This window comes from Schistocerca cancellata, chromosome 7 (assembly GCF_023864275.1).
Source record: "Schistocerca cancellata isolate TAMUIC-IGC-003103 chromosome 7, iqSchCanc2.1, whole genome shotgun sequence".
Classification (NCBI taxonomy): Eukaryota; Metazoa; Arthropoda; class Insecta; order Orthoptera; family Acrididae; genus Schistocerca; species Schistocerca cancellata.
The window spans coordinates 111,434,755-111,449,628 of NC_064632.1; the positions used below are offsets into that span (position 1 = coordinate 111,434,755).

General features: G+C 44.5%; 1 protein-coding gene across 1 annotated transcript in view; it reads left to right on the forward strand.

Moving 5' to 3' along the window:
* The window catches only part of LOC126092094 (centromere/kinetochore protein zw10 homolog), a 229,570-nt gene that overhangs the window by 32,308 nt on the left and 182,388 nt on the right, over nucleotides 1–14,874 (forward strand). The window contains exon 3 of the mRNA XM_049907517.1: nucleotides 5,170–5,980. Coding sequence (XP_049763474.1) covers nucleotides 5,170–5,980 — 811 coding nt within the window. The remainder of the gene's footprint in view (nucleotides 1–5,169; nucleotides 5,981–14,874) is intronic.

The window sequence follows — 14,874 nt, forward strand, 5'->3', positions numbered from 1 at the left end:
GAAGCATAGTCTACTCCTCTGCTCAGCCGTCTATTCTTCGGCGTCTCGACTCTATCCACCACCGTGGATTACGTTTAGTGTCTGGAGCTTTTTACACCAGCCCTGTGGAAAGCCTTTATGCTGAGACTGCTGAACCTCCGCTGTCCAATCGGCGAGCAGTCCTTCTGAGTCGTTATGCTAGCCATCTGTCTTCCATGCCTGCTAATCCAGCCCATGACATATTTTTTGACGCCTCCTTTGATGTAGGGTATGCAGACCGCCCCTCCTCCCTACTACCACCGGGAGTCCGCTTCCGTCAACTGCTCCATTCTCTTTCCTTCCACTTTCCTAAAACCTTCTTGATAACTTGGGGTACAGCACCGCCTTGGCTCCGTCCCCGGATCTGCCTGCTCCGTGACCTTTGTCGATTTCCCAAGGATGGTACCCCTTCACTTGTTTATCGTCGGGCATTTGCTGCTCTATGTGCACAAATGACGGAAGCCACATTTATTTACACCGATGGCTCGAAAACATCGTTAGGTGTAGGGAATGCCTATGTTGTTGGTGACACCCCAAATCACTTTCGGCTTCCCGACCAGTGTTCGGTCTATACTACGGAGCTTTACGCTGTTCTCCAGGCTGTCCACTACATCTGCCACCATCAGCGGATACAGTACGTTATCTGCTCCGATTCTCTCAGCTCTCTCCTCAGTCTCCAAGTTCTTTACCCTGTGCACCCTCTGGTCCACCGGATCCAGGACTGTCTGCGCTTGCTCCACTTGGGGGGCGTCTCGGTGGCGTTCCTCTGGCTCCTGGGACACATTGGTATCTGTGGAAATGAGGCGGCCGATATTGCGGCCAAGGCTGCAGTCTCTCTTCTCCGGCCAGCTATTCAATCGATTCCCGTCGCCAATCTACGGAGCGTTTTATGTCGTCGTGTTGTTCTTTTATGGCACGCACATTGGTCGACACTTCCCCATAATAAATTGCGGGACGTGAAAGCTCTTCCCTGTGCTTGGACCTCTTCCTCCCGACCGCGTCGTCGGGAGGAGGTAATTTTAACTAGACTCCGGATAGGGCACTGTCTTTTTAGCCATCGACATCTTTGAAGTGGCGATCCTCCCCCACTCTGTCCTCAGTGCTCTCAGCTGTGGACGGTAAGACACCTTTTAATTGAGTGCCCCCATTTTAATCCGTTACGCTCCCGTCTACAGCTGTCGCCTGATATATCGTCAATTTTAGCAGATGACACGCGCTCAGCCGATCGTTTCTCGAATTTATTAGTGCCAGTGAAATGACGTCAGTCATTTGAAGCTTTTTTTGGGGACAACCAACCCCTTTCTGTAGAGGATTTTTAAGCCTTCCTTCTGCTTTTAGTTTCTCCAATTTTATGACTTTTGTTCCCATTGCTGCTGATTTCCATTTTCGGTTTTTTACTATTTCCTAAGTCACGGACCGGGCGCTAATGACCATAGCAGTTTTGCGCCCTAAAACCACAACACAAAAAAAAACACTATACGAGTGGGGTCTCCGAGGCTCGCTCCCAATTTTTATCCAAAGATTCCTGTCGCTTCGTACTTTCTGTGTCCAAGTTGGTGCCTCCCATAGTTCCCCCATATACAGGAGAATGGGGTCCTGCATGGCTCTGTATTGAGTCTCTCTCTATTTTTAGTGGCCATTAACGGTCTAGCAGCACCTGTAGGGCCATCCATCTCACCTTCTCTGTATGCAGATGACTTCCGCATTTCGTACTGCTCCAACAGTGCTGGTGTTGCTGAGGCCATCCACAAGGCGCAGTCATGGGCTCTATCCCACAGTTTCCAGTTTTCGGCCGCAGTCTTGTGTTATGCACTTCTGTCAGCTTCATACCGTTCATCCAGAACCAGAACTTTACCTTAATCACGATCCACTCACTGTAGTGGAGACATATCAATTCTTAGGACTGGTTTTCTATGTCCGATTGACTTGGCTTACTCTCCTTTGTCAGCTGAAGCGGAAGTGCTGGCAGTACCTCAGAGCCCTCCGCTGCCTGAGCAGCACGAACTGGGGTGCGGATCGCTCTATGATGCTGCAGTTCTACAGAGCCCTTTTCCGATCTCGACTTTACTATGGGAGTGCACCACTGTGGCATTCACCCAGCGACAGGAGCTTTTAGGGTGAGTCTGGTTACCAGTGTCCTTTTGGAGGCCAGGCAATGCCCTTCCTTGCATTTTAGCCATGCACAACTGCTAGCCAGTTATATTGCACACATTCGTAGTTCTCCTGCGCAACCGAATCAACGTCTCATTTTCCCTACCACGGCAGTTCATGTCCCATTTTGGCAGCTCAGATCAGGGCTTCCAATTGCAGTTCGTGTCTGATCCCTTCTTTCTGAACTGGGGTCCTTGCTTTTACCACCTATATTTGAGGTCCATTCGTGTACACCTCCATGGTGTACACCTAGGCCGCTGCTTTGCCTGGACCTTTCACGTGACCCTAAGGACTCAGTTAACCCTGTGGCTCTCCGCTGCCTCTTCCTCTTGGTACTTGACATCTACCGAGGCCATGAAGTGGTTTACACCAATGGTTCGATGGCTGACAGTCACATCGGCTTCGTGTATGTCCATGGAGGACATATTGAACAGAATTACTTGCTCGATGGCTGCAGTGTTTTCACTGCCAAGCCGGTGGCTGTATCTCGTGCTCTCGAGCACATACATTCATGCCCTGTGGAGTCGTTTCTTCTGTGCACAGACTCTTGAGCAGCCTACAAGCTATTGACCAGTGCTACCCTCGTCATCCTTTGGTAGCGACCATCCAGGAGTCCATCTATGCCCTGGAACGGTCTGGTTGGTCAGTGGTGTTTGTCTGGACCCCAAGTCACTTCAGAATCCCAGGCAATGAACTTGCTGACAAGCTGGCCAAACAGGCTATGCGGAAACTGCTTATGGAAATCAGTTTCTCTGCAACTGACCTGTGTTCAGTACTGCGCCACAAGGTTTTGTGGCTTTGGGAGATGAAATGGCATAACCTCAGCATGCACAACAAACTGCATGCCATTGAGGAGACTACAAATGTGTGGCAGTCCTCCATGGGGGCCCCTCGCAGGGACCCTGTGGTTCTCTGCCAGCTCCACATTGGCCACGCTTGGGTGACACACGCCTGCGTCGTGATGACCCACCTCAGTGTCGGTGCGGCGCCCGGCTTACAGTGGTCCGTATCTTGGTGAGCTGCCCTTCTTTGGCTGCCCTGCGATGGACTCCTCAGTTACCAGACTCGTTGCCATTAATTTTAGCTGACAACGCCTCATCAGCAAATGTAGTTTTATGATTTATACGTGACGGTGGGTTTTATCATTGTGTACCAGTTTTAACGCATGTCCTTTGTCCCTTTGTGTTCTTGACTCTAATGCTTTTAGGGTGGATGTTTTAATGTGTCACAGAGTGGCTGGCTTTTCCTTTTTATTCTTATGGTCGGCCAGCCACAGTTACCTGCTCTCTTGTTTTTACTCCCTTCTACCTGTTTCTTGCTTCACTCTGTGGTTTTCTTTTCCTGTTTTGTCCATAGTAGCATTGGTTGTCCTGTTATTCTTCTGGTTCTTCCATTCTCCTGTTATTGTGCTGTACACCTGGTTTCTTTTCTTCTCTCCCTTGTGTAATTGTTTTACCGGGAACAAGGGACCGATGACCTTGGGGAAGATCAGTTTGGGTTTCAGAGAAATCCTTGATTCAGGGGAATCTTTGAAGCTATTCTGATCCTATGACTTATTTTAGAAGATAAGGAAAGGCAAATATATGCTCATTGCCTCTGTAGCTTTAATGAAAACTTTTGACAGTGCTGAATGGACTACACTCTTTGAAATTCAGTAGGTAGCAGGGATAAAGTACGGGAAGCCAACTTTTATTACAACTGATGCAGGTACCAGATTGCAGCAGTAATAGTCAAAGGACAGAAATGGAAGCAGTAGATCAGTAATTGAGAAGGGAGTGAGACTGGGTTGCAGCCTATCTGTGATGTTATTGAATGTGTCCTGTGTGCAAGCAGTAAAAGAAATTAAGGAAATTTGTAAAGGGAATTAACATTTGGGGAGGAAAAAAAAACTTTGAGGTTTTCCAATAACATTTAACTGTCAGAAATGGCAATAGATTTAGAACAACAGTTAATGTAATGGATAGCATCTTCAAAACAGGCTATAAGATGAACATCAACAAAAACAAAACAAGACTAATTTGAGCAGCTAAATAACTGTTGACAGTCTATGTAGAGAGGATAAAAAAATGGGAATTGGCAATAGCAAGAATAGTACTTCTAAAAGAGATGAAGTTTTTAACATCTAATGTTAATTTAAGTGTTAAAAAGTGTTTTTTAAGTTATAAGTCTGCAGTGTAGCCATGTATGGAAGTGAAATGTGGATGATAAGCAGTTCAGACAAGAAGAGAATAGAAGCTTGTGAAATGTGGTGCTACAGAATAATTCTGAATATTAGACAGATCGATCGAATAACTAATGAGGCAATATTTAATTGAAGTGGTGGAAAATAAATTTGTGATACAACTTGACTAAAAAGAGACTAATTGATAGAACACTCTCTAAGGCATTGAAGTATTGTCTTTTTGGTAATGTGTGGGGGGCGGGGGTAAAAATTATAGAGGGAGCTTTGGGTATGAATAAAGTAAGGAAGTTCAAATCCGTATAGGTTGCCATAGTTATTTGGAGGTGGGAAGCTTGCCCATGATAGTTTACTATGTAGAATTTCTTCAGATCAGTCCTTAAACTGACGACCACAACAAAAACGCAGTACATAATCTATCCAGTTTTGGCAGAGGGGAAAGCAATCACATGTTCCAGCCTCTTTTGAAAAGTGCACTGTAACTTGAGTAATACCCCTGATAAGGTTCCATGTAAAGTTGTTCAAAAATGGATAACTGCTGTTGCATTCCATCTGTTGTTCGTTAAGGCAGAAACTGTGTAGTATGTAATTAGTGTATTTTCCAGTCTGTTGTGTTTATGTGCCATAATAAATAACTATCCATAGTCTCGGTAACAATTTTGTATTACTGGTACTCTCATTCCAGCACTATGATTAAAAATGCTGTTTATTGTATTATAGTTGTTGTTTAAGGTGCCCTGTATGTTTAGAAAGCCAATTGACTGACTGGATGCTGCCAGATTTGTATGTAATAACTGTTGCAATTATTTTTTCCCTTTCAGCATAAATTTCAACTACAGAATTCAACTGGAGAGCTGAAAAGATTGTCAGAAATACTTCAAGAAACTAATCTTTCTCTCCAGTTTGTAACTGAACTAATAGACATAGATGTGGCACTGCAAACTTGCTGTGAACTGCAAGCAAAAGGAGAATATTTAAAAGCAGCAGAAAGATTAAGAAAACTTGAATCTTTCTTCCAAACAAGTCATGAACAAGAACTGGAGATCATAAAGGCTTTGTCAAAGGAACGAATTTTATATCTTGAGAAATTTCTGTATGATTTGCGAGAAATATGGAAGTTGTGCATAAACATAAATGAGACAGAAGTGGAGAAGAACCGGCAGATATTGTTAAAAGTAAACATTTCTCGTTTAAATGACATAGAGCAAATGATGAAGGCCCTTGATTATCTGGAAAAACTTGAGTTTTCTTTCAATAAATTGGCAACACTAATAAAAAAATCAATTTTGGAGCCTGTCATCTTAAATGAATGTTTTGTAGAAACATTCACTGATGAGAAACATGCAGTACTAGAAATACAGATGAAAGGTGGCTCATCCAGGCCAAACTATAAACTTGTTTTCAGAAATCTGATGGAGATCTTCTGTTTTCTAGAAAAATATTTAAATTTTGAAATAAATAAGAATTTCTTTGTCTTAAATAAACTTGGTGATATGATATGTGCAGAGTTTACTGAATACCTGATCAAAAATTCTCTCTCGCATACAATACCATCTCATAGTGAAGAGTTTGCTGATTATGATAATGTCATTAAGGCTGTTGAAGAATTCCAGGAATATGTTATAAAAATAGGTAAGAGTCTTTTTAATTTAATAGACAAAATATTTATGATGAATGCTGTTTCGTCAGTACATTATATTTTGTACACATGTGGATACACAAAAATTACTGAAGATAGTAATTCTTTTGATGAAGATAATCGCTATAGTACTAGAAAATACTCTCTTCCTTGGGACTCTGGTGCTTTTTGCACCCAAGAGGCACCTTACTGTTGAACTCTTACTTACATTAGCTAAATTCATGGTTTAGATGCTGCTGTTTACTATTTTAATGTATGTATGGTTACAGCAGTATTAGCTTACCTGTACCTGGAAAATAATACTTATTATAGTGAGAAAATATGTCGTAACATTATGTTTTATCAACTTTAACTTATAATATTTCTGTATTCCATAAAACTGTTAGTTGAATATAATCTAATTGACAAGTTATGATTTGTCTTGATTGTGTAGTGGCCATGAGAAAATATGACTTCCTTCTTTGGGTTGGTAATGTTTGTTTCTTTTGTAAAATCTTCACCTTTCAACACACAAAATCAGTTAAACTGCTCCTACAAATCATGGAAACGGAATCTTTCATTAATAATTTTAATTCTTTTTCACGAATAAAGTTAACTTTTGTGAACAATTTTCAGTTTCTTTCACAAGTATATTTCATCGCACACGGTATTTAAGCTTGAAATATATTGGAATTAAATAACACATCTGTCACTAAAAATTCTTATTTTCAATATATTTTATCAGATAATCGGTTTCAGAAATCTCTTACATTTTATCATTCTTTGAACAAAGATTTTTAACTAAATATCTTGATTGTTGCAGTGGACAAGAGTGCAGTCTGTCACATAATTGGCAGGAGTGCAGTCAGTTTGAGAAATTACAGCATTACATTCATGTGCAATATTATAATATGACATTTATGAGGAGTGATGCTTGTCACTTCTGGAGGTGAAATGATTGTAACCACTGCTGCACTATGCTGGAAAATAACAGCTTCTCATGAAACTTCAAGCTAATTTGGCAGTGGTTCAAGAAGAATTAGCAGTTTTTCATGCCGCAGTCTGCAGTAGTATTGTTAGATGTAGATCAGAAGATTGGATTACAGTCAAGCCTCCCAAATCAACGAAAAGATTCATAGAACATTGCAGTCTGATTGCTTCAGTCTAGCTCTCGCCATTAGCTTCAATACTTTTTACTTCACACACCAAAGAAAAAGGATTCAGACAACACAAGATGTTCCAAACAGTATGGCAGAGTCTGATGTACAGTGCATAAGGGACAAGCTAAGTGCAGGAAGGTGGCCATATTTGCGGGTAGCACTTACAGGAGTGGAATGTCAGAACTGGTTCAGAAGTCCTTGGGACGTTATCAACATTTGACTAGTATTTTTAAGCCAAGTGCAGAGCTCTGTGATTTCATCTGTGATTAAGGTGCTGTGGGGAAGGGTCTTAGGAAAAATCACCATGTAATAATAGTAAAGGGTGCAGTAGAAATGCATATAGGTAAAACAGAGTGAGTTAGTAAGATTAAATATATTGGAGAAATTATACAGCAGAACTAGAAAAATTTTAAACAAATGAAAGAGTTAATAAAATGAAATGAGCATATGGTTTGACAAACGATATCTGAAACAAGAAATCCATATCTATAAAAGCAGTACTAAATCATTCTACCACAGTGGTAAGACCAAAATGTTTATATGCACGTGAAAGCTTAATGATGAACTGTAAGCTGGACATAATAGGTGTATATAGACAGCATATTCAGTGTTCCCCACAGCAATAGGTCTACAGACGTCAAACCCTGGTAATGGGCTGGTCGAGGCACAGGTCCTCTGCATCCAGTCCGATGATTTAGGTACAGTTTGTGAAGACATCCTGTAGTACTTCGTGCGCTATGGGCTGGACAGCCATCATGTTTCTCTCAGTCTGCAGAGGAACATCTATCATCTGGAAGATGGTCTGTTAGAAGGCTGTTATACTTGCGTGCATTCAGTGTTCCATCTATGAAAAGTGGGCCTATGAACTGATAGTTCACCACCCCACACCACACTTTGCACTCTATAGGTGCTGACATTCCACCTGACAAAGCCAATAGGGATTGTCAACAGACCAGTAGTACGTGGTTCGGTGGTTTACTTGGCCGCAATTGGTAAATGTGGCTTCATCACTAAACAAGATACATGATACATTTGGGGTATCTTGTCTTAATGCCCATGTACAGAAGTTCATCTGATTATAAGAATCATTTCCATACTGCTCTTGGTGGAGAGAGATGTGAAGGGATGGAACCTACAGATTAATTGTAACGGCAACAAGAACTTTAGTTTCTCCCTCTTCTGCATCAGTTGTTTCCTTCTGTTAAGTTGTCCAGGTGTTACATTACTATTTTCACATAAGTGGTTGAAGAGGTTGATACATATATGAGGATATCTAGCTGCATACACCATACAACCATAAAACTGCATTCTTCCTACACTTTCCATACCATTAGCACATCAGGTTTTTCTGCATTGTTAAATCCTATCATCCAATCGTAACCTACTGCTTGGACTGTCAGACACTAACTGACTAGCAAGTTGCAGCACACTCAAGGAATACACAAGCACACTGTAAGCAAACATAACAACTTTGTACCTAGTATCCACACAAGTTGAATGGCACAAACAAGTGTTGGTGTGGAAACTTTTCAAAGTATGATATCTTGTAAGTTACTCATACTACAGTCCTGTGACAAACACAGTTGACAATCTAATCTACTCTACTTTTAGTTTGTTAATGTCAACAATTATTGTTCCATTTAAAAGTGTATGTTTGCACAAAAAATTGTAAGTATTATTGCACTCTCTTTATTGGCTAACAATATGAGCCCCTGACTACCAATCCAGTCTGTAAAATCCATACATCAATAACACTTTCCATTTCTGCAATATTTGCGGCGCAAGTTTCACTCTGTGTAATTGCAGTTAAAACAGCTACAAGTACAACAGACTACTGCAACTAGGAAAAAGCCTAGGATATTGAAGAAAATACATTTAGTGTCTTCTATTGAAACATCAGAAGCTACATTAATAAAAAGCATGAACTTCTTATATACATTCAGGAAAATGAAAGGATAGGTGGACTTTAAGCATATAGGAACATCATATGGAAATCACTGAGAGTGGACAGATTCATCTTGATGGCTGCAAGCTAATATCACACTACTCTAGAACTGATAGGAAGAAAGGGGCTTGGGTATATATACAGTGGCCCTTCAAACGAACGAATATTGTGATTAACAGCTTTTTAAATGCTGCGCAACAATAGTGGTTCAGAATACAGATAAAGCTTGTGGTATTTACAGTTGTAGGACACCAGTAGGAAGTATCTTAAGCTTGTTAAAGCAGCTAGAAATAGTTTTAATGAGGTTATGCAGACTTGACTATGGAAAAGTTCTGGCCACTAATCAGCACAGATTTAGAGAGCATCAGACTTGGGAAACTCAGCTTGCTGTTGTCTCTCGAGATGTCCTGCGAATCACGAATGAACGGCAATAGGCGTATTCCATCGCTTAGATTTCCACAAAGTGTTTGACACTGTGCCCACTGCAAACTTTGAATGAAGGGTGAGTGGCTCGAAGACTTAGATCCCAGTACTTTTTCGTCAATAGTGAGTGTTCATCAGAGACATGGGTGTCATCAAGAGAGTCCCAGGGAAGTGTGATAGGATTGTTCTTGTTCTCTGTACATAAATGATATGACGAACAGGGTAAGCAGCAATCGGCAGCTATTGGCTGACGATGCTGTGGTGTATGTGAAGATGTCATTGTTTTGTGACTCTAGGAGCTTACAAGATGACTTAAGACAGAATATCTGGTTGGTGTGACAAATGGCAGCTTTCTCTAAATATAGGAAAATGTGAATTAATACAAATGAGTAGAAAAAGCTATGCTGTAACATTCAAATACAGCATTAGCAGTGTGCTGCTTGACACAGTCATATCAATTAAATATTGTAACACTGCAAAGCAGTATGAAATGGAATGAGCACACCATGTTGGTAGTAGGAAAGGCAAATGCTCAGCTTCATTTTATTGGGAGTATTTTGGGGAAAATGTAGCTAATTTATAAAGGAGACAGTGTAGAAAATTCTAGTGTGTCCCATTCTTGGGAACTACTGGAGTGTTCGAGATACGCACCAGGCTGTATTACAGGAAGGCATGAAAGCCATTCAGGGACATGCTGCTAGATTTGCTACCAATATGTTTGATCAACACACAAGTATTGCGCTGATGCTTTATAAACTCAAATGAAAGCCCCATGCAGATTCGGGGGTAAGAATAGGCCTGTGGTATTCCTGCCTGTCGTAAGAGGCGACTAAAAGGAGTCTTAAACGTTTTGGCCCTTACGTGATGGTCCCCTCTTGGATTTGACCACCATATTTCAAAATTATTCTGAAGAGCGAGCCAATTGGGAAAGGGCGCCTTACTTGGTGCATTGTGTCCATCGTGCATTGAGACCTTTAGCCAGCTTATTCATCGTTGCATTGCAGTCCCGCTCGCTCTCCATCTCTTGGGCGAGGATGCATTCCCGGGTGCAATTTCCGCCATGCACTCTGCTGTGTCGCTTTCTGCTCTGATGACGACCATGGACCACTTGCCACCTAATATCCTGCACGGTAGCCAGTCCGTGGTGGTGGGGCCGCCATGTACCCTGTTGGTTGTAGCCCCCTGACAACACAGGGATCGCTCTACTGATTCCTGCACCGTTAACTCCCCATGTATGCCAAGGAGTAGATGCCTATCTCCCTGGGGCATCGGGACTCCCAGCCATGGCCATCCGGCCAGGTGGCCCTTGCTGTGGCTGGGTGGCGCCCGTGGGGAGGGCCCTTTGTCGGAGTAGGTGGCATCAGGGTGGATGACACACAATGAAGCATGGCACATCTTCTCTTGCTGGTGGCCAACCAGCAGCAGTCTCTAAGTGTTTGAGGGCTCACTTCAGTGCAAACATGTATGACCCCAAATCGTTTCCCTCCCTGGCCACACCGTGGGAGGAACGAAAGGCTACGAATGACAGCGAGACGTATTTGCCCCGGTATCTAGTCTGTACAAGAACTGATGGGGAATCCTTTGTGTCTATGAAACCTCAGTTCTTCGTAGAGCATTTAGAGGACAAGTTTGGGGAAGTGGAGGGCTTGTCAAAAATGCGGTCTGGGTCAGTCTTGATAAAAACAGCATCCTCTGCCCAGTCATGAGCATTACTTGCTTGTAAGAAGCTAGGTGATGTTTCTGTTACTGTCACGCCCCATAAAAGCTTAAATATAGTCCAGGGCATTATCTTCCACAGGGACCTTCTTTTACAGTCCAACGACAAGCTGCGCACTAACTTAGAGCGACGAGATGTCCATTTTGTCCGGCGCGTCCACTGGGTTCCGAGGGATAATCAGGTTGCCACTGGTGCCTTCATCTTGGCCTTCGAGGGTGACACATTACCCGAGAAGGTGAAGGTGATAGTCTACTGCTGTGATGTCAAGCAATATATCCCTCCCCTGATGCGGTGCTTAAAGTGTTAGAAGTTTGGCCATATGTCTTCCTACTGTGCTTCCAGCCTCATATGTTGCGATTGTGGTCGACCATCCCATCCCGATACTCCATGTACCCCGCCTCCCATCTGTATCAACTCTGGAGAGCACCATCCCCCTTGCTCGCCAGACTGTAAGATTCTACAGAAGAAACGGAAAATAATGGAATACAAGACCCTGACCGACTGACCTACACTAAGGCTAAATGGAAATTTGAACAACTTCATCCCGTGCACATGACATAATCTTTTGCCACCACTGTCACTCCTGTTACATCTCCATCCGTTGCACCACATACAGTCAGCTATCAGAGCCGAAGGACCACAGCTGCCCCCTTGATGGTGGGGGGCACTTCCCTCCCTGTTGCTCCCGCACCCCCTACCTCAGTAGCAGCATCCCTCCCCCCCAACCATGGGGAACACCAGTCCCCACTTCTAAGCCGGAGAAGCGTAAGTCTTCTTCGGCTTCTCTTGCTAGGAAGGGATCCCTTGGGTCACTCCCTTCCCAGATTCCTACTAGTGACAAACCAGACACCCGCTAGGTTCTGAAGAAGCACCAGGTAGATGGTTGTAGGGCTTCGCGGTCCTCTTTAGTCCCAGAGACTGAATCAGAGACGACCTCCCAGCAAGGGCAATCAAAGGAACAGCATGAGAAATCGAAATCGAAATCGAAGACCCCTAAGACCAATGAAATTGCGGTGGCACCCACTCCACCGCTACCTACAAGCTCTGTGTCTGAGGATGCAGTGGAGATTCTGGCATCCACTGAGGATCTAGATCTCACCGGTCCCTCAGACATTGTGGATTTGCTCCCGTCAGTACTCAGTCGGTGGCAGCAAGTGACCCAGCGGCGTAATCTGCCTCCTTGGTCCCTTCACTCTTTTCTCAGCCATGGACAATGTCATTCTCCAGTGGAACTGCAGCGGTTTCTTCCACCATCTTGCTGAGCTCCAACAACTTCTCAGGCTTCACCCTTTCCTCTGCACTGCTTTTCAGGAAACTCGGTTTCCGTCAATGTGAAACCCCGCCCTCCGTGTCTATTGAGGTTATTATAAGAACCGGGCAGCTTATGAGAGGGTATCTGGTGGCGTCTGCATCTATGCCCTTCACTCTCTTTACAGCGAGTCTGGCCCTCTACAAACACCTTTAGAGGCTGTTACTGTTCGGGTGTGGATGCCTCAGGCTGTTACTGTCTGCAGTCTCTATCTTCCACTGGATGGTGATGTCCAGCAGCATGTCCTCCTGGCTGTGCTGATAGCCAAATTGCCGCCACCTTTTCTGTTACTGGGCGACTTCAATGCCCATAACCCTCTATGGGGTGGATCAGTGGCAACAGGCCGAGGCAGCATCATTGAGCAAGTGTTGGCACACCTTGACCTTTCTCTTTTAAATACTGGTGCCTTCACACCGCCACATTTCAGTGTGGCGCATGGCAAGTACTTAGCAATCGACCTTTCGATCTGCAGCCCTAGCCTATTACCATCTGTCCAATGGAGTGTACATGACGACTTGTGTGGTAGTGACCACTTCCCAATTTTTATGTCACTGCCACAGCGTCACTCTTTTGGGCGCCCCTGCAGATGGGCTATGAATAAGGCTGACTGGCACTTGTTCACCTCCATTGCCACTATTGAGCCTCTTTCCAATGATGCCATTGATGCGGTGGTTGACTCGGTCACCACTGGCATTGTTTCTGCCGCAGAATCTGCCATTCCCTGTTCTTCTGGGTCCCCTCAGCGGAGGACTGTGCCTTGGTGGTCGCCCGAGATCGCTGAGGTGATTAAAGATCGCAGGCAGGCACTCCAGCGTCACAAGCAGCATCCCTTATTGGCACACCTCATCGCCTTTAAATGGCTCTGTGCGTGAGCCCGCCAACTCATTCGCCAACGCAAGTGGGAGTGCTGGGAAAGTTATGTCTCCACCATTGGCCTCCGTACCTCTCCATCGCAGGTTTGGGCCAAGATTAGGCGACTCTGTGGCTATCAGACCTCCGTCAGCGTACCTGCTCTTTCACTGAATAGAGTAGTCTGTACTGACTCCGACACAATTGCAAACCGCTTAGCGGAGCATTTTGCTCAGAGTTCCGCTTCTGCGAATTGGAACATCGGAGCCTTTCATTTCACACAAGCCACCCTGAATCGTACAATGCTCTGTTCAGTGCGTGGGAATTTCAAAGTGCCCTAGCCGCTTGCCCTGATACGGCTCCCGGGCCAGATCACATCCACTGTCAGGTGCTCAAACACCTCTCTGTGGACTGCCAGTGACACCTCTTAGACCTTTTCAACCATATCTGGGTTGAGAGAGTGAGTTCCCTTCGCAATGGCGGGAAAGCATCGTAATCCCCGTGTTGAAACCTGGCGAGAACCCACTGGAGGTGGACAGCTACCGCCTGATTAGCCTCACCAGTGTTCTTTGCAAGTTGCTCAATCGCATTTTGAGCCAGAGGTTGAGCTGTCTACTTGAGTCTCGGGGCCTTCTGGCTCTGTCTCAGGGTGGCTTCCGTAAGGGCCGCTCTGCTCCCAATAATCTAGTGTGCCTGGAGTCTGCCATCCGTATGGCCTTAGCCTGCCGACAGCATCTGGTCGCCATCTTTTTTGACATGCAGAACGCATACGATACGATATGACATGGCAACATCACATCCTCTCTACGCTTCATGGTTGGGGTCTTCAGGGTCTGCTCCTGATTTTTATACAGAGTTTTCTGTGTCTTTGTTCCTTCCGTGTGCAAGTTGCGGCCTCCCATAGTTCCTCCTGAGTTCATGAGACTGGGGTACCACAAGGATCTGTCGTAAGTGCCTGCCTCTTTTTAATTGCAATTAATGGGCTTGCTGCGGCGGTGGGAACATCTGTCTCAGCTTCCTTATATGCTGACTATTTGTGCCTATACTTCAGCTCCACTGGCATTGCAGCTGCTGAACGGCAGCTGCAGGGCGCTATCCACAAGGCGCAGTCTTGGGCTGTAGCACATGGCTTCCAGTTTTTGGCTTCCAAGTTCTGCGTTATGCATTTCTGCTGGCGACACACTGTTCACCCTGAGCGACAGCTTTATCTTAACGGCGAACCTCTTGCTGTGGTGGGGACCCATCGGTTTTTGGGATTGCTTTTTGATACCTGGTTGACTTGGCTCCCTCATATTTGGCAGCTTAAACAGACATGCTGGCAGCATCTTATCGCTCTTCATTGCTTGAGTCACAGCAACTGGGCTGCCGATTAGTCTACCCTTCTATGGCTGTACCAGGCGTTAATTCAGTCCCGTCTAGATTATGGTAGCCTGGTTTACGGTTCGGCATCACCTTCTGCATTGCAGTTGTTTGACCCCATCCTTCACAGTGGGATCCGACTCGTC